We start from the raw sequence: 20,489 nt of genomic DNA, 5'->3' as shown, positions 1-20,489 counted from the left end.
CTGGAGCTTTGAATTCTGTACAAAACCCCTAAAAAACACAAAGGTCTTTGTTAGTCTTCACAATGCAAAGTGAAAGCAAAGATATCACAAAAAGCGTATCGTACAAGAAACCTGAAGGGAAGCAGAGCGGGTTACAGTGTCAACACTAAGGAGTTGTTGTGTCTCAGGGTTGTGTAGACATGAAAAACATCCAAGAAGCCTCTCGGTCAAAGACGCAATGATTTGTGTGATCTGACCCTGTGTGGCTTCACTCACTCAGGCTTTACAATAAAAATGTTTTGTGTATGTCACACACACTCTGCAATCAATTTTTCATACATCCAGCTGTTCTGAAGATGTGTCTTCAGGTTTGCGTGTCTGTGATGACACTGTGAGTGACAGCTGACCAAGAGGTTTTTATTTTTGCTTCACATTCATTATTTAGTTGTAATTGAAGTATGTGTGCGGGTGTGCATCCTGTCAATCGTGATGGAGTGAGTTGTCAGTGTGGGGGCGTAAACCTGCTGCACTCACACTTTCAAACTGTCTTTGTGTTTTGTACATGTTGCTGCCTCATGTTTGAATTAACTTTAGTTTTTTATTTATTTCTCACTTTAAATTTGTAATTTTATGATATTTGTAGTGTACTGCTCAATCAAATGTATCACAGCAATTCATCAAGCGGTGTTTTCTGGGACAGTAGACTTGGGAGGGGAGCTCCTCATGCTTGAGTGCATGGCGCTCTCCAAGAAACAACAGATTGGGCGACTGACAAAGGTGTGTAGCTGGAGATCTTGAACCCCAGTGTCGCAAACAGGAAGAAGGGAAAGTTTTTTCTAGTGAGCTGAAAAAGGTGCTCTAGCTGATTTCCAAACCTTCAATTAAACAGAAGCACTTTAAACTCCAGCAGTGAATTAGCTCTTTAACTTTGTGGGACATCTCAACAGTGTTGTTGAAGTTTTACCATCAAACCCACATCTGAACTATTGACTTAAAGTATTCTGATTGTAACCAAAGGGATCTCGCAGGGTGTTGGGTACATTGTTGTAAGCCAGGGGTGGGGGAACTCCAGGCCTCAGGGGCCGGTGTCCTGCAGGGTTTAGATGTATGCTTGATCCAACACAGCTGATTTAAATGGCTAAATGACCTCCTCAACATGTCTTGAAGTTCTCCAGAGGCTGGTAATGAACTAATCATTTGATTCAGGTGTGTTGACCCGGGGTGAGATCTAAAACCCGCAGGACACCGACCCTTGAGGCCTGGAGTTCTCCCACCCCTGTTGTAAGCCATCCAATCATTGTATATTCAAGATTAGATTTATATCTACAGCCATGCGAAAAAGAAAGTTTTCACAGGACTTTGTTAAGTCCTGGAAAACTTAGTAAACTCTTCCTGCTTCCATAGGAATTAAGAGGGTAAGTAGCAGCCATGTGATGCTAATCAAATAACCTCTATTAACTAATCATCAGCAAGTGTGACCCCCGGTATAAAAGCAGAAGCTTTGCTAAGTTGGAGCATTTATTTGTGTGTTAAAACAATGCTCTTCCCGTGAGTCGGTGTCCCAGCAGATTCATCCCAAGGAGAAATATTTTAAAGGGGACCAACTTTTCTAATTCTCAGCTCCACATTTAATCTAAAAAGCAAAATACAGAAAAACACATGGTTTGCTTTGTCATCAGGATAGATCGATGACTATTTAAATGTTTTAGTGCACAGCTCCAGTGTCCGGCTGTTTGGGTGTTTGCACGTATGGACAGTGTTTTGTCTGACTAAGTGGTTAAGCTGATTGTGTTACCTTCACGTGTCTAAGGGAACAAACGAAACCCGACCCTTAAGATGATTCAGGTAAACCTGCTGGATTTAAACTTGAATTAAAAACTTCTGTACTTTATGTCAGTAGATTGCACATGACTACAACTTAAATTTGTATTGAGTATTGTCAGATGTTCTACTTTTAAAGATCCTCATGTAGTCGTGATGTTTGAATGGGCTGCAGATGGTCAATGTAGGAAAAAAAGATATTTAGAGAATTAATATGGAAAGAAAATTTTAAATATGTGAAAAAAATCTTAATTGGGTTAAAACTGTAATTTCACAAAAGCGTTAGTCAGGGTAAAATATCAGATCTATGTAAGGTCAATGTCGTCATGTCATTGTGCATGAAAAGTCACAACAGTGTGTTGTGTAATGGAACATTATTGGAATATTGTCCGTTTCAATATTTCACAATATTAATAAAAATAATGCAGTGTAAGGTTTCACAATGTAAAGTTTTAATTTTTGTAGTAAATTACTTGTGAATAAATCAATATATAGAGATTATATTGCATCAGTTGCCAGTTAAATAGAATTATGTTAATTTATAATATTTAGATTGAAGTTCTCAAAATCAGGTGGTGTGAAAGTATCTCAAGGTGTAAAGCTACAGAAAATAGTTATTATAAAAACAAGCAAAGACTCCATTCATGACACACCCCTAAAATCTGCCCCATAACAACCCCAACGAACATGTAACACCTCTCTATTTTTTTAGTAAAATTGTCACGAGTAATTTAAATCAACACCATAAAGAATAAAGGTCATAGCTATGTTTATGTTTTTAAAGTGAAAATAAAGTTAGTAATTTAACAAAGAAATAGGTTTGCATGCAGAGCACGTGCTAGAATTTGGAGTATAGAAAAGTCATTATTACACAAACGCTGTAATTTTAAGTGTCTTTCTAATTTTTTTTAATTGCAACTTTATTTTACTGTTTGTTCAATGACAGTCATGGGGGGGGGGGGGTTGTACACAAATGATGTGAAAGATTTTGTAATGTAATCTGAACATGTTACATCAGAAGTTGTAATTTTCCTCCCTCTCTCTCTCTGTCCATTTCTCTCTGTCTCTCCTTCCAACATGAAACTCCCATCAGTCTGTTTAATGTAGAGCAGTGTGTGTGTTTGTGTGTGTGTGTGTGTGTGTGTGTGTGTGTGTGTGTGTGTGTGTGTGTGTGTGTGTGTGATGAGAAAAGGGAGGGACACGAGGAAGAGAGCAAGAAATGACAACTAACAGAGAGAGAGAGAGAGAGGAGAGTGAGAAAACAAAAAGGAGACAAGGGGAGGGTCGAGCAAGCAAACAGGAGGAGGTGGAGCCACAGAGAGAGAGAGAGAGAGAGTGAAAGAGAGAGGGAGAGAGAGAGAGAGAAAGAGAGAGTGAGAGAGAGAGGGATGACAGGAGATGTGGTTGTTGCCGCGGCAGCAGAGCAGGACAGATCTGAGACAGTAAAACAACACTCCTCCTCTTCTTCCTCCTACTTCTTCTTCTTCTTCTTTTTTATTCTTCTTCTTCTGTCCTCCTGCATCTGTCCACCGTGGTTTCACCTGGAAAACCTGCCTCCTCTTCCTCCTCGCCTTACTCTTCACCTTCATCATCATCAGCAGCAGCCGCACCAGCAGCTGTGGTAAGTAGGATGGAAACTGCTCCAGATACACCGCTACCACTGCTGAGAATAGAATAAGAAGGGAGTGGAAAAGTCGAGTGGAGGAAGAGGAGCGGGACGGGACGGCGTGGTGGAGAGGGGTGGGGGTGGAGAGGGGTGGGGGGTGAGAAAGAGTTTGGAGCGAGGAGGTGAAGAGAATAAAATCAGAGTAGAAAACTTGGAATAAAGAGGAGCAAAGAAGAAAAAGTGGTATATGTGACTAAAAACTATAGATGGAAAAGCAGCAGAACAGGACGAGGGAGGAAGAATAGAACTGAATAAAATAGAATAGAAAAGAAAGGTTTGAGGTGTTTGGGATAAATAGGTGACAGCAAGTGCGCCAATTTATGACAAATAATTAAGAGAAAACCTCAAGATTAAGATTTAGATAGAAGATAGAAGCTGATAAATGTGGATAATTTTCCTGTGTGTGTGTGTGTGTGTGTGTCTGTGTGTTGAGGTTGACGTAATCCAGTTGTATGAATTAGTGATGAAGTTCTGTGTGTTTGCTATTAACAGTGGTTAGCAGTCTCGCATACACACACAGACACACACACACCTGCCGCCTGAACACTTGTCATATGCATGCGTGCACACACATACATGTGCACACACTGTGCTCATTAATATTCACACACCTCCTGCTTCTGCAGTCCTGAAACTCTTTAAACCTGTCCAACAGGCAGTCCTAACTCACTTATTGTATCTTTTTACCTTTTAAAGTTTCATTGAGAGTCTGAAGGAAAGATTTAAATCATGCAAGTCAGCAATTTTTGATGGCTTTGCACGCTCAAATGTATTTTGTAGTCTTGATACTTTGTGACCTCACGTCTGGCTTCAATCCATTACGAAAGGTGTACATTTTTAAAAACACCTCACTCATGTAAAAGTTGATGTTTTTATTCTGAAACAGACGCTCAAGTAAACAGTGCATTCTTGGGGACTTATTTCATCGGTGGATAGATGACTATTTTGTGGCAGTATGTGTTTCGTCCAAAAAGGGAACATGTTAAAAATGTCATTTTTCCCTATAAGGCTCTGTGGTTTCCTAAATGTGGACACCGTTGTTTCCAGTACAACGTTCTTTAAGAAAATAAACATTTTAGGCTAAATAAATGAGTTTTTTTTGTTCTTATCAAAGATAAAGATTGTTGTGAAGTCACTGTGTTATCGGACTGTTTCATGGTAGCTGGTCCTGATTTGTGTCAGTGACGCAGTCGGTCTGTTTCTCAGCTGACTGCTGAGAAACAGACGGTAAATAATCTAATGTGAAACGTCTTCAAATTCAATCTATGCCAGTTCATAGCTAACGTGATGCTGCACAGGCCTTTAACTGGTTTTAAGGTTGCTTTTTAATGCGACGTGCACACTTTGGTAGCTGAACAAATTTCACTGGAGGTTTTACAGTGAAAGAGGAACACAGGCTGTGATGTGCTTTTGCTTTAACAGTTTTTTGGTTAAACTCTACAGGATATCCTGATATGACACATATGCAATACTTAATCAATGTGAGTTTGGTCAACTCCTCCTTGGCAGCACATTTAATCCACTGGATAAGAACCTTTGCTGTACTGGGCGATGTTGCTCTGGTGTGTTTGTGTTGCTCTGCCATCGTGAGTGGAAGTGAGTCGACTGTGTTGGAACGCACGCAGGAACGGCTGAAGACTTCCAAGCCGATGATCAGAGCTGTGAAAATGAGAAAACTGGCATATGTCTTCATTTCAGGAAGACTGGCAATGCATTAGCAAGCTTGATGCAATTACAGAGCATTACATTAGCATGATGGACTACAGCACAGAATTAATGCAGTTCTATTAAGCAGGGATTTGTGTATTTTCTAGCATGCAGGATAAGGTGAGCTGGTTCTAATATAGAGCTTTTCTACTCTGCCTGAGCACTCACCTCATTCAGCCGTTCATACAAAAACTTTTTCTATAGTTTTTCTACATAAGTGCTTTCTATTGAACATTTACACACATTCACACTCCAGCGGATGCGTCGGAGATGGGGTTAGTATCCTGCCAGATGATATTTGGTATGCAGACTGGAGCAGCCAGGGATTGAACCACCAACCTTCCAATTAGTAGATGAAAGGTTGTTTTGAGACTTTGCCTTATTTTCTCATAATAAGTTTTGTTTATAATCACTGTTAAAAGAAAATATCCCGATTAATGCTAGAATACACACTTTTACAGGGTTAACAAAAAACTGGAACTCATCTGCAGCGAGCTTTGCCTCCATAGTCGTGATTACCAGAGTGGCTGGTCACTCCCGGTCTCATGGCATCTTTTTCAGATGGTGGAGGGCATCTTTTGACATTTAAACTGTGTAAATAAAATTTGACAGCTTGGGATTAACCTCCTATCATCCCTAAGGTCAATATTTAGAGACAGGGAGTAATGTTATGTTGAGTTTGAAGAAGGAATTCTACTTTCCACATCTGCAAGGCAGTAAGGGTCCACTCGGATCAGGCAGATGTCAAACAATGTAACAGGAATGACTCGGCCGTGGGGTCTCCAGCTGTCCAGTGTCCGCAATGGAGTATAATCTAGCCTTTAGCCACATGCTAAAAAAGTTTCATATCAGAAACCAGAATACTTTTCAAATCTAGTCTCTAACATGCAACATGTTTCTGTTAGAAGAGTTTCCTTTCCAGATGTTTTATGTGCAACTTGCTGATGAAAAGTCAGTATTCAGTGCTATTTGCACACGGAGTAAACATGATGTTAGTGATCTGAACTGTCAGAGAAACGTGTTCATACCATATGGTTTTGATTGTTCAGTGAGTCAAGTACGCACTAAAAACCCAACAGTGGCCACTTTAGTAACAAAAAGCTAGCGGGTACATTGATGTGTGACAGTAGTGCCACACTGGCTGCAGCCAGAGCGCAAACTAAGAAGCAAATCTTTCAATTTTAAGAACAAACACATATCTGGCTCTTCACCTCAGTGAGTGCATGCGACTGTGTCAACTAAAAGTTTAGAGCAGCCACTAGATATAAATGAACGACACAGGAAATAGCATAAAATAGCACATGTGCACGATTTAAATGCTCTGAGCGGGCTATAGATCAGTCCTTGTGCAAAAAATGGACACAGCTCTCAGCAGTGAGCGTGGAGCTGCATGTTATCTGAAAGTGCAGCTGCGCTCTGCATGTTCCGATAACATGCATCCTGGTGCATTTATGCAAAATTTATGCTGCCTTTTGCCACCACTTTTCTCCTGTCCTCCCTGTGTTTCTTTGTTAATTTAAATTATCTTCTCCTGCACAGAACAGGACATCAATCTGGAGCATAAAATAACCTCACAGTAAGTGCTAATCAGCATGTAGGTGCTAAGACCAGTGAGTCAACAGCTGCCAGCCTCGTTATATGTCTTTGAATGTATGGGCGTCATTTTGGTTTTCCACATAGATGCAACAGTTTGCAGCAGTCATTTGGAAAAAATAGGAAGAAAATATCTTTCTATATGTTTTCCACAATGTTTCAGGTGTCATCTCTTTGTACCTGCTGATCATCTTTATTAGCCAACAACATTATTCCACACAACAGTGAATGGAAACATTGATAAAATAATTTAAATTCTAAATTGTTCATGAGATGATGTAAAAATGTCTTCATAGAATGGGTTAACCTGTAGGAGCTTTAATACTGGATAATCCCTGACGTCATTCACTTTAAAAATAAAAAAAAGGAAAAGACAGCAAAGGCAGCAGAGGTTGAAAATAAAATTTAAAATGTCTAATAGGTTTTAACTCCAGGTCTATAATAAGAGAATCAAAGCTTCAATAGCTCTGTGTGCAACTAAACGAACAGTGTTCATGAAACTTCTCAACAACCTTGTCAAACCTGCGTTGGTTGTTCACCAACGCAGGTTTGACAAGGTTGTTACAAAATGTGTTGAACTCTTCAAACACCTGAGGTCCAGCGAAGGCTAGAAGTGCGATCTTCCATGTGTCCGGTCCAGCTCCAGGCTCTCAGGTACAACATGAAAGGTGAAACCTCAGCCAGCTTTATATTTTACTTCTACTTTTTTATACTTCTACTTCTTGTACCACGTAATACTTTTAATACAAGTGAAGAAACTTGAGTCTAAGACCTTCGAATGTACAGAGCCAACATTACAAGCCGCTAATCATCAGGTGCAGCAACAGGTATTAACAGGACATTGGCACCTTCTAGTGGTCAGCAGGTATCATCAACTATTATTAAACTACTATCGCTGCATTTGTGAGCAGCTCCATGCTGATTTAAGTTACTGTTCTGGTGGGTAACACCAGCATATGTACAGATGGTGAGATTCAGGCAGACAAAACAAAACAAAACAGGAAGATGATGGGATTTTAATGACAGGAGGAGCAGCCAGTTCAGGTCTTTTCAGCTGGATTTGTTGGCAGTTTATACTAATATAAAAAGTTCATATATTCTCATCAGAAAAATGGTGACATTATGATTATGATGATGTTTAAAAAGAGTCAGCTGTGAATGTGAAGCTTCTGAAGTATTAGACCCTGACACGTGCTCATGATTTTTGGGTGGTTGCATGTTGGTGTGCAAAGGAGTGGAGCATGGAGCCACATGACATCTGATCAGGATGCATCCTGATCTCCTTACTTTCCAGGTTTTCTGAACATTTGCAGTTTTAGAAGGAGACCCAGGGGCAGAACCAGAACCCGGCGTTAGATTATATGTCTCATCTGGTCTGGGAAATCCTCGGGATCCTCCAGGTGGGGCTGGAAAATGCTGCTGCCACCTGACTGTGATTCAGCAGCACGTAACGGGTGGATGGGTGGGTGGATGAACAGATGGGTGGATGGATGATTGGGTGAATCATCTTGCTTTTGTTTGCATTTGTCAGCTGACATATTTTCGGTTAATCATTATATCCACTTTTGTGCAGATACTGTATTCTTTTGCTTGTACTGAACTGTTTGTGTGTGTGTGTGTGTGTGTGTGTGTGTGTGTCTGCCGCAGTGAAGCGCTGCTCAGTGATGGCCGTCTAATGGTTTCACACAAACACTTAGACTGGCCGGCCATGTGCTGCCCTCCATCACTCTGTGAGTGTCTGTGTGGGAACAGAAGTTTCCACTCCAGCTGAAACGCTGCTCCTACTGTTTCAGAAGCTTTCCTCCCGTTTAAAACAACCTCATTTCATCTGTGAATTCTTACAATTTATATGTAATATTTTTTAGTAAGCATAGTAAGCATCCAGCCTTCATCTGAGACAACAGAACTGCTTTTAACAGCACCCTCTCAGAGCCGTAGTAATAATGACAGGTGGAGATCAGGGTGGATGGATGGGTGGACAGCTGTTTATTGAGTTTACTGACCTCAGATTTGCGTGTGTCTGGTGTTTGGCAAGTTCTACAAACATTTGCACTGAACGATGGAACAGCAGGACAACACTGCATCAAAGCATGATAAAGTATATACATGAATAGATAAAGGTGGAAAAATAAGGGAGTACTTAGCACTTAACAAAAATGATAACAAAAACAGTTTCTGAACCTAAAATATACCAAACACATGCCCGTAAAAATACTGTACAATGCAAAACATTGAAAGTGGAACAGTATCCTTCAAAGCAAAACTTCAATTTTGAAGAACCGATGACCAAAAGTATAATAAAAGTAGGCTTCATTTGTGTAACGCAGATGTAACATTAAGCAGAAACACTAACCTAAGTTTTATTTTAGGAGCAATGATCCTAATTTGAGAAAAGTAACATAAAAATAGATCAAAGAAGAGATCAAAAAAATCAGAAAGACTGAAAAGTCCCCACCGCACTTCCCGAGGACTTTCAAACATTTTATTGATCCGTGAGCAGAAAGCCTAGTTTCTCTTTATTGATTAGTACTCAGAAGCATGTTTTCTGCTCCATTGATCAGTGATCGGAGACCTGTTGTTTTCCTGTTATTGATCAGTTTATGTGAAGAAGAGCAGATTTATGATTTTACTGAAAGGTTTGTCACCAGTGGATCGAGTTTTATGCCGTTTACACTTTATTTAGTTATGGCCGTTTGTATGAGCGTGAAGCAGAAGGTGATATTCCTAGAGGGAAAAAAATCCCTTTCCACGGATACTCTCATTTACAAGACAAAAAAAAGGAAATTGGAAAAATATATATATTTTTTTCAGTTAAGGAACTGCTTTGCTTACTTTACAAGGTTGCCTGAAGGGGATGAAAATCCTGATGATTGTACCCAGAGTCACCGTATTATCAGCAGCATCGGGACCTTGCAGATGAAGTTGCTGGGATTTGGTGGAGTTAACAAGAAAATTGCATATTGATCTAAATGAACATCTCCTGCTTGTGGTGTTTCATGTTTCCTGATGCATCTGTCTATGAAGAAGTTTCTTTCCAAACAAATTTCCAATATTGTGATTATTTATTAGTTAAATATTACACTGGAGCAGCTTGTTACCCAACTGGTGTACGAGTGTTTCCACACTAGGAGACCGAATATTACCGTGTTTCTCTGGTTGTCCTCTGGGGATGCTTTTGAATTGTCGCGCTTGTTTGCACAGGGTACTTTGCATCTGTGCAATTGTAGTGAGAGCCTGAACTACATTGCTAGTCAGCCTCATACTCTGCGGGTGCTGGACTCCAGCAGGGCTGCCCTTTGTCACCACTTCTGTCACAAGTTTTATGTACAGAGTTTCTAGGCACAACCACGGAGTGGAGGGTGCGCTGCTTGATTGCTTTGGGATGATGTGGTCGGGCAGATGAATGTCTGGGCCTGCCATATCAGACCTGTGTGGGAGGAAGGGGATGGATGATGGATGGATGGATGGGATTAGACATTTGAATGCAGGTTTTATTATAAAGTGTTATTGAACATTTAAAAGGAAGCCCACTGAATGATGGAAGCTCTTTACCTGATCTAAACACACTACTGGTCCCACTATTGAATAATGTATCTGTTTACTTCAGCTGATTCATTTCATAATCACAAACAGACGAATGTAGAAGACAAATAGAGCAATCAGGCAGATGCCATTAAAGGAGAACTCCTTTCAGGTTTGCTCAAAGCTTTTAAGCTGTACAGACAACACAGTGACTGATGGGGAAATGGATTACATGTGAACACAGTTCACTGTACAGACATACTTTAAAATAAATGCAGGACTATAACATGTTGACTTTTATTCTGAAACTTCAGTTGTTTATGTTCTTTGAATTGTAGAAACTCTTTCAAGCTTTTGGGATTTGGCTCTTGGGTGGTAATGACCATAAAACCAGCAGCCAACACATTACCAGAAGGGTCGAAGGTGCAGCACCAGCTGCTTGATGGGAGCTAAACGCCAATCCCAGAGCAGTGGCTGCAGATAAAAGGCATTATGCGGGTGCTGTAAATATCTAATGTTCACTCAGAAACCATGATGTCAGCAGGGATTCCCACAGAGAGGATGGGCAGATGGGTCTACTACAGGCCTGCAGACTGAGGAAAGAACTGCAGGTGGAAAAAGACTGTCCAACACGTGCCAGAAACAGAAAGCCTTTCAGCTTTTTAAGCTGTTTACTACAGACATTACTCACCTCGTGTGGTGCTTCAAGGACATTCTTCTGGAAGTGAAACTGCTGAACTAACCTGAAATACCCATTTCAGAACCTAACCTCTATTTTCTTGGCCATTTAACTCAAATTACCAAATGAATCACAGGGAAGAGATTCCTTAGCTGGTTTTAATGTGTTTTTTTCAGTTTGCATATAAAACAACACCAACCTGTTATCATTCCCAGGAAGTCAGACGCTGCCATTTCATCAAACCACTCTTTGGCTTTAGTCCATGCACTGGACGATGGCAATAGGGAGGAAGGTTTTACTTCCAGTTCATCACATATTGATGCTTGTGAAGGACACTTGGTATCACATTTAAAAGCACTCGATAAAAAGAGACATTTGATCCCACAACAGTATTTTCCTCATTCTAATCAAAGCTGTATTCACACATGGACTCGGTACTCAAGATCAATAATGCCCTAATGCAAATGTGTACGGTAGACATCACCTCCTTGTTCATTAACATTTTGGCCCAACACAGTTGTAACATTTAAGCCTTGATAAAAAATTACCAGTGAAAATATAGAGAAAAGAAATAAGCATCATGACAGAGTGACTGAATGTTACTGTGCAGTTAAAGCTTTCCTGCTGAGATGATGGAAAGCTCAACGTAGAGCACGTTCACCACCGAGTGCAGGGAAGCTGTGTGTGTGTGTGCGTGTGTGTGTCTGTGTGTCTCTGTGGTGGATTATATGTGCTTAGTGGTAACTGAGGCAGTGCAGCTAAACTAAACTAGTCAGGCTGAAAGTGTATTCATAATTCATCAGCAGACACACACTGGAGACTTTACCGCGGTAGGACAGGTAACAGTCACAGGCAGGTGACTGTGTTTGCTTAATATGTTTAACTAAAGTACTAACAGCAGCAATACTACAGTATGGAAGTATTCTACTAATTAGAAGTAAAGGTAGTGCAAAGTAAACTGCTTACAATAATGATGCTTATTTGATAACACAAAAAACAATGTTACAAACAAAAGAAAAGTAACTTTGATTTTTAGTTTTAGTTTTAGTTTAGTCTGATTTCTAAGTCATATTTGAGGAGACTTTTTTTTGCATGCAGGTAAAAATTCTATATGAAGACAGACAGATAAAAACTAAAGATATTCACAGTTGCTTTTAGTATCATTGGGATGTCATTCCAATGACAGCCTCATAGTGAAAAACCTATGAGCAGTAGTAGTTAATGTTTGTTGATCATCACAAAGGTTTTTCGGGGTTTAAGAGGTTAAATTTCCCGAAGACGGCAGATTCAGTGTGATTCAACTTAAACCTGAGGAAGCAGCGGTTTTATTGCTCCCACTGTGGACTTTATGCAATAAATGCATGACAATAACTTTTCATCTGATGGTGAGGAGTTTCACAGGAAACTTTATTGTGTCTGCTTTATTGAGTGAAGAACGCAGTGGGAGAAATAAAGAGAGAGAAAGAGGGAGATGGCCAGCGATGTTTTTCCTCGGCAGACTGAGGATACGCTGCTCGTCTCATCATAAAAAACATCTTTAATAACCTGAAGCCTTATATCTTCATCTTAACCCTTAAGAGCCCAGACCCATTTTTACCGTCATAAAAACTATGGGAGAGTCAATCTTGAAACATTAACAGAAACTGTCCTCAATGTGTAAAGGTGCGGTGACACCTGTGTCACTGTGGGTCCTTAAGGGTTAAACACATGAACAGAGCTTCAGCTGTACAGCCCTCAGGGGAAGTTTGAGAAGGACGAAGAGGATCGATAAACAGACATGAGATATACATACTGTCCATTATCCAATCAAAAGTATTCGTTTAGATTTAATGATAATTCACTTGCTGGGCCCACGTCCTCATTTTAGGTTTGACAATGTTTTAGTAGGTAAAGGTGAATGCTTTGACATGAATTGAGCTGCGGTTTGGGGAAGGCCTCAAAGGGGACTGGCGACGGCTCCCGGGCCTGGCAGATCCCCGTGTACTAAAGAGAAGTGAAGAAGTTAAGAATGGAGAACAAGGAGGGGGAGGGTGGGGCACGTAAACGAGAATGACCAGCTTGCAGAACTGAGGGAACCTATATAGATGAGAGCCGGAAGGAGCGTGTTTGGAGGCGTGGTCCTGCTCCTGAAATTCCGATAGATCTCCAAAACAAGTTTTTGTCTAAAAAACCATTATATGTGTTATTATTTAAAATGTGTTTAATGTAATTCGGAAATTTTTTTAAAAGCAACCTTTTTCTCTTTTCCAATTTTTCTGTCATTGTTTAGTTTGTTTTTGTAACACATTTGAAAATGGCTCTAATAAGTACTTTCTGAGGCGGTTTTCATTCTTCCATTCACAAATTAATGATGGTAGACCTGCCAAGCACAGTGCTCATAAGAAATAGAACTTCAGAGTCCAGGGTTCAGAGGACACTTTCACATATCGAGTGGCCAACGATTGATATACCAACCACACCACTGGCTCACCCGCTCGTTTGGGAGGGGGTTTAGAGATCTAAAGGAGTTGAAGTGATTTGGGCATGTCAGCAGGATGCCTCATAGATGTTTCCTATGTGAGGTACTTCAAGCATGTCTAATAGGAGGTCACCTTGGCAGAACCACTCTGTAGATCTCTTTGCGTGGTGAGAGAGCGAGGTCAAAGCATCTCTGCTTAAATTGCTGCAGCTACAGCTTGGACACGGATGAATGGATGGATGGGTGGATGGATGGACCAGTGTAGAGTGGATGTAATGAGGCCAGAACCAGGTCGAAAAATATCAGTTACATATGATCCCTTTGTGGTCCCGTTGCTTTGAGCTTATTGTTGGGTGTTTGCTTTTATTTCTCCTGCATCATTGACATTGATTGTCTTCACCTGTGTGGTTACTCCCACCTGTGTTTCATTTCCCCCAGCTGTTTCCCATTCCCTGATTAGCTAATGTGTATAAATAGTCCAGCCCTTCTCCTCAGTTGTTGTCTCAGTGTCTGTTCGTTTTGTTTACCTACCCATGTGGGCACCTTTTTGACTCCTGAAGGTTTTGATTCCTAAACCAGCGATAGGTCATGAACAAAACTGCTCTTTTAGTGTCGGGAAGATCTCAGTTCAGGGATATTCACATGCAGAACATGCTACCCTGCCGGCACATTTAACACGTAATGTTTCACAGACTTCTCCACACAACCACTGGAAATTTATGTATAGTTTGGTTGCTCTGTGTTTATCACTGATTGCAGTGATTAACGTCTGCCTACTGGGCTGTCTATTAGGTAGATGAGGGACCTACTTCATACAAATGGGACTAATAACAACTGACAGTGGCCATTAAACAGGTTGATTAAATCAGATTTAGGCTCTTTGATGTGGTCTGGGTCAGTTTGTGTGTTCCGGTACGTCTGTTGCATTCCCGGACACTTGGCTACCCAAATCCACACAAATCAGCTCCCGAATTAGGAACAAAGACTCTTGGCTGTAGGACAATACACCAAAAAAACAAAGTCTTTCTTCCCTGTAAGGACCCTTGCAGTTCCTACCTCTCTTCAGCTTTTTCCCACCCATACCTCCTCTTTTCTCTCTAAATTCAGTCTCTTCCCTCCTTCGTTTCTCCTTCTCCTCCTGGTTTGTCTCTCACTCTCTGCTTCTTTTTCTGTTTGTGTGTTTTCTGACAGGACAACCATACATGGACATGGAGAAAGGAGCGCCTGACGTCTCTTCTACACTCAGAAACAAAGCTGGTGTCTCTCTTTCCCCACCACTAATGCCCCGGCAACTTCAATAAGAGGGAGAGACTAAAACACAGAGACAGATAAAGGGGAAAACAGCAAGCAAAAGCAGAAAGAGAACAAGAGGAAGCGTGAGGCTGCACAACCATAATCTCCACAGCTGAGAAACACTTAGAGGGAGGGAGGCAACACAGGCGATTCTGTCTATCTTGCAACTTCAGGGACCATCATCACAATTTAATAAGAATTTGAAAGGCTGCGGTGCTGCAACAAATCAGTCTTCACAGGGAAAGAGGGTGGGTGAGAGAGCTAGAGTCGGACAGAGAGAGAGCGAGAGAAAGGGAGGAGGCCAGACACAAATGTTTTAACGCTTCCCTACCTGGATTCATATCTTTCTGCCTTTTGTTGTAAATCCCTGCAGCAATAAACCTGTGACGGCAATATCAAAGAACCACTTTATTATTATTTTACACATAATCTATTGTGCTAAGACTGCTGAGATTTCAAGAAATTATGTTTTCCTATCAAGAGAGTTCATATTTTCAAGAAGAGCATACTGTTTAGAACAACGGGACTGAGAGGAACTTGTAGAGAAACAGAGAAATATTTTTAAAAAAGCAGCATTTACCCTGAGAAGTGTCTCGCAGGCTAGACGGAGAGGAAGAGAAGGGACGGCGTTACCAGAAGACCATCCAAATTGCAACAAAATAAAAAGACGGGCCTCACGTTTGTCCATCGATCTGCTTTCCTGCCCCCTTTACAGCTTTTTTTCATGGCTTGACACCCAACTGCACTCTGGCCCCTCCCTTCCCCTTTCCTTCCCCCCCAACATGTCCAACCACCTCGTATCTCACTGCCCAGACCGCCAAAGGAAATCAGGGCAGCTGAAGAAGTGAGCAAGGGTTTAACCGAGCCAATATACAGAGTTTCATTAGCTCCATCCGCTCTTCCCTCCTTCGACGAGGACAGAACTCTCAGACTCTACAGGTGGGGCGCTCTGATACAACATGGCAGCCGGCGTGGCGACATGGCTGCCATTTGCACGGGCGGCGGCAGTGGGTTGGCTGCCGCTGGCCAAAAAGACGATGCCCAAACCTCCAGTGGACAACTCGTCCAGATCGGATGAGATTCTGTATCTCAACGTCAGCGGGGTCAGGTTCCAGGTGGGTGCTGGCGTCCACTGAGCATGCTCTAAAAATGCTTTCAAAAAAGTGGCTGCAAGTTACAGAAATGTGTGAATTCACAGTTCAAAGCTTTGTGACTGACTTTGTAGAAAGGTTTGAGTTATGTAAAGAGCAAATTTACACTATTTTCATTGAACATCAAAGTTTGAACTCAAAACAATAAAAAAGAAAGAAAGAATTTATTTTAAAAACATGAAATAAAAACGACATCTTTTCAATTTCTTGATGCATGCTCAATCATCCAGGTACGTAAATGCCAAAAGTAGCATCCAGATAAACAGAATCAACCTTTTGGGACATCTTTTCAATTTTCCTCACCAAGAATGAAAAGATGTAGTAAGAATCCCATCAAAACCAGTGCCTTCCATTACACTCCCCAAACATACTTAATAGATTAAAAGTAAAACTATAACTGTAAAGTTTATAGATAAACTGTAAGTGAAATATAATATGAGGTTGTTTTGATTGGTTTTTAGTGTAAAGGACACTTACTGTGTGTTATGAACTTCCATCCATCCACATCCACACTCACATTCTCACCCAGGACCAAGTTAAATTCCCATTTTACTTTAAATTGTGAGTGGAAGTTGGAGTACCAAGAAAGACTTTTTGACCTTTCAATAAACAATACGAAACCCTAAAAATCAAAACACAGACAAACAAACAACAAAAAGAGAAATAAATTAAAAATTATTACATTTAACAGGATGGAAAAATCAAAACTTGTTGAATAAAAATGATTTGGATTAACTGACAAATGAAATGCATAAAAACTTAACCTCTAATAAAGCATCATTATGTATGAACATCATCAGATATTTCTTTAGTAAATAATTTTCTGTTTCAGAAAATTTAACTGTTGAGATTAAATTTAATGTTGAGATTAAGAATCTCATATGTGAGAGTCGTTCTGGGCAACGTTCAAAGGAAAATAAATCCGGGAGGAAAGGAAAAAACCGAGGAGCTGGGCACCATGTTGCCATCATGTATGCCATGCTCATAATTTCCTACGTACATAACTGATAAATAACTAAAAGGGTTATTTTCTGGGTATCTGAGGATCTAATGAATATAACACGTGTGGGATCGAAGAAGCCCAGAACACACCTGTTTGTCCGTTTGTCCTGCTGCTGTCCTGCATGAAAGAATCCTTAACATCCACCCTGCAAAACAGAGGACGTACCTCCTCCTATGTGTGTCACTGCCGGGTGTAAGTTATGCGTTGTGGGCTTGTCCAATATGAATGTAAATCCTCGGGATGCCGGGCTGCTTCCTGACAAATCAGAGGCCTCGTTTATCAACCGCCTGTGGTGCATAAGCAGTGTTTATGCTCGTGTCCACATTCTCCATCAAACTTTTCATTTTTTTTCTTGGTTTTAGATTTAAAAGCGCTCTTCTGCATGTGTAAACACAATTCCAGCGGTAGACAAAGCCAATATTAATATCAGCCGCACAAAATTTGCAGGTTGTCAGCAATAGTTCAGTAATTATTTTATTTTATTTTTTTTTGCAGTGCAACATGAGTGAGTTTCAATTACAGCAAGCAGCTTTATTTCCCTGACATTCAGTCTTAAGCGAGGTTCCCTTTGTTATGACAAGAAAATGCAGAATTTCTTCAGGTGAACTGTGGTTCTTTTAAATTAGTATCTGCCTCCTGCTGCATCTTTTTGATGTCAACAAAGCCTTTGTTACACACTGCGTTTGTTGGACGAGCAGCTCCATGAACTACAGCCGATCCAAAGATTCTGTTAATGCCATTCAGTTATTATATATTATATAGTTTTATATGCATTATATAATAATTCAGCATTCTTACATTTCAGTGCCCCCTCCTTCCTTGTTTGTTTTTTTCTGTACAGCACAGTCTATTAAAAGCAAGTGTATCAGATAATAATAATAATAATAATAATAATAATAATAATAGTGAAAAACAGAAACAGTCCTCATGGATCCTGGATTTTGATGAAAAAACTACCTTAATTAGACTCCCAGTTCTCTTGAAGGTATTATTTTTTGTTTGTTTTAATTTAGCAGGTCTCAATTTGTCGTTACTTTTTCTCATTAAAGTTGACCTATTTTCCTTTTACATAAAAACAAACCAGTGTATTTACTGAATCATGCTATATGCTATATTAACCTATATTTGTTTACATTTTTGAAATGATGCTTAGGCTATGAGCAGTTACTCTTCAGTTATTCCTGAATGTTTACTGTTGTGGGATTATTGTGAAACAGCACTGATTCACACAGTTAGGCAGGGGGGTATTACTCCAGCACAGCAAGCAGGAAAGAAATATTCCCAGCTCCACATTTTTATTCTTGGACTGTTCTGGAGTAGATTTGCATGATTCAGTTCAAAATAATCCTTACTTGTCTTAAACTGGGCCTCGGTGCGCTTCATCCTCTGTCTGGAAGATGCAGTTTTAGCTCGCTTCCTTCCTGCTTTCAGCCAGCTTTCCGAAAGAGAACGTTTAGAGCAGTGAGCAGCTTTTGGGATTATTTGTAGGCTTCATGCAGACCTCATTATTCGAAGCTTTGGTTTTTTAATATGAGCCTTTCAAACATGAAATTCAACCTATGGTGTTGGTTGGTTTTCTAGTCATTGAATGCGACAGTACTGAAATCAGGACCTGCTGTGAACGCTCCCCAACTCAAAGTGGACTGAAATTCCATTTGCAGGTCCTACAAAGGTCAACTTCTAATTTCCTCTAAAATTGTCGTACATTTGTCCTTTTTAATGAAGAAGAACACTCTAAAGGTTATTAAAGCTCATTATCTGTTGAAGTGTTACAGTCACTTGACATTTTCTAGGAGGAAAATTAAGAGCTCTGTCACTTACAGAACTATTTCCAGAGACTCGTGCTCCCGTGATGTGTTCCAGCCACGCTCCTACTTCCATGGCAGCAAGTTGTAAATCCTGTACGTCTAATCAGTGCATTGATGTGCATTTGGGTAGAAATAATAATAAAATGGCTCTACAACTAAAATAGATTTGGGTAGCTTTCAGCGTAGTTTCTGCTGTGGTGGCAAAATAAGAGGAAAGTTCTTGTCGAGCTTGTGACTTTGTCCTAATTTTTCTAAACAAAATGCAGCAGCTGTAAAAACAGAAGCTTACAGTAATGCTGGCATTTAATATGGAATCCTAAACAAAACAGCAGAGGCATTAAAAAGGCCCTACTTCACCGTTAACATTAGTTAATGACAGTCCACTGCTCCCATCTAACATCTCACTGCCTCCTTCAAATAGCACTTTTGCTTTTCACATGTGAACATGATATTTGGATGTCGCCTCATTTTTAATTTTAGAATCTTTTGTACATTTTACACGGGTCACTTCACTAAGCCCCAAACCACCAGTGGGAAGGCTACTTCAGTTTAGAGATCGTTACCACATTCTTCACTTTGTCAAAGGACTTTTTATATTTGATTTATTTTCAAATAAATGTAACCAACTTGGGAATGAAGCAGAACATTCCTCTAAACGCTCAAACCTTGACATCCAGGATCTCAGTGCTGGCAGCATTTTTGCTGCTGGTAAACAAGCTTTTCTCTTTTCTCTCCACAGACGTGTTTGAATTTTTGTTTTATTTTAGAAAAAGAATATTGCTGAATTTCCTGCATTGAAAGGTGTTCTTGTCTAATAGCATGTCCACGTCTGTCAATGGGCTATAACAGTGCAGCATGATTTTATGTAGTTGTCAGAAACTAATCTGGCTGTCAGCTTTGCTATTTGAGGGTGTTATTTCCAATGCAACACCATGGACGGAATTCCATGTCCCAAGAACTGGTTTCAGTAACCGTGGCCTCCACCAACCCACCTGACTCTCACAGCATGCTGTTTCTTTGGCCTGATCATGTCCCATGGGGCTAATGCCTGACCACCCCAAAGCTCAGGGTGAAAGAGACTGAAAGACTGAAAGATTCCTGGGGCTTCTTCCCAGGAGGACATGTTCAAAATACCTTGCCTAAAAGGCATCCAGGAGAACCACCTCAACAGGCTTTTTTTTTTTTTAATGTGAAGGAGTGTTGTCACTACTTTGAGTCCCTCCTGGACACCCCACACTCCCAGCCAAATTCATTCCTATCCAGTTTTATTCTTGTCTCTCAGCTGGCTTGGGAATGTCTTAGTGTCTCCCTGGTTAAGCTAGAGTCGGTGGTGAGTAAGCGGGACGCCTGAGCTGTTCTGTTTGACCTGCTGCCCCTACAGCCTGAATCTGAATAAGTGGTAGAACATAAAAAGATGGATGATTGATGCTTACTGTACACGAGACCCTGAGAAAACCCCTCGATTCTTATCTCTTTTCCTTTTTTTTCCTCCAGACATGGAAGAACACTCTAGATCGTTATCCTGACACACTGCTGGGCTCCTCTGAGAAAGAGTTTTTCTTCAACGAGGACACAGAGGAATATTTCTTTGACAGAGACCACGAGATGTTCCGACACATTCTGAACTTTTACCGCACAGGGAAGCTCCATTACCCGCGACACGAGTGCATCCAGGCCTTTGACGAGGAGCTGGCCTTCTACGGCATCGTGCCGGAGATCATTGGAGACTGCTGCATGGAGGTACACCTGCTGTTTCTCCTACAAAGCCTCCCCCCTTGTTGTTCAAAATGTTACTAATTGTTACAAATT

General features: G+C 40.6%; 1 protein-coding gene across 4 annotated transcripts in view; it reads left to right on the top strand.

Annotated features, from left to right (window-relative positions):
- Positions 1 to 1,628: 1,628 nt before the first annotated feature.
- kcnd1 (potassium voltage-gated channel, Shal-related subfamily, member 1) overlaps positions 1,629 to 20,489 on the top strand; it is a 72,854-nt gene continuing 53,993 nt past the window's right edge. Inside the window, exons 1-4 of one of the 4 annotated variants that reach the window (XM_019350211.2) lie at positions 1,629 to 1,824; positions 2,894 to 3,421; positions 14,617 to 15,833; positions 20,175 to 20,420. In XM_019350211.2, coding sequence (XP_019205756.1) covers positions 15,678 to 15,833; positions 20,175 to 20,420 — 402 coding nt within the window. In that variant the 5' untranslated portion in view covers positions 1,629 to 1,824; positions 2,894 to 3,421; positions 14,617 to 15,677. Of the gene's footprint in view, positions 1,825 to 2,893; positions 3,422 to 13,939; positions 14,459 to 14,616; positions 15,834 to 20,174; positions 20,421 to 20,489 lie in introns of those variants that run through there. The other 3 variants (XM_003445966.5, XM_005477838.3, XM_005477837.3) reach the window with 3 other exon arrangements.

The sequence above is a fragment of the Oreochromis niloticus genome, linkage group LG20, assembly GCF_001858045.2.
Source record: "Oreochromis niloticus isolate F11D_XX linkage group LG20, O_niloticus_UMD_NMBU, whole genome shotgun sequence".
NCBI classification, from domain to species: Eukaryota; Metazoa; Chordata; class Actinopteri; order Cichliformes; family Cichlidae; genus Oreochromis; species Oreochromis niloticus.
The sequence above is the reverse complement of the archived record's forward strand: the minus strand, read 5'-3'. Positions and strand labels throughout refer to the sequence as shown.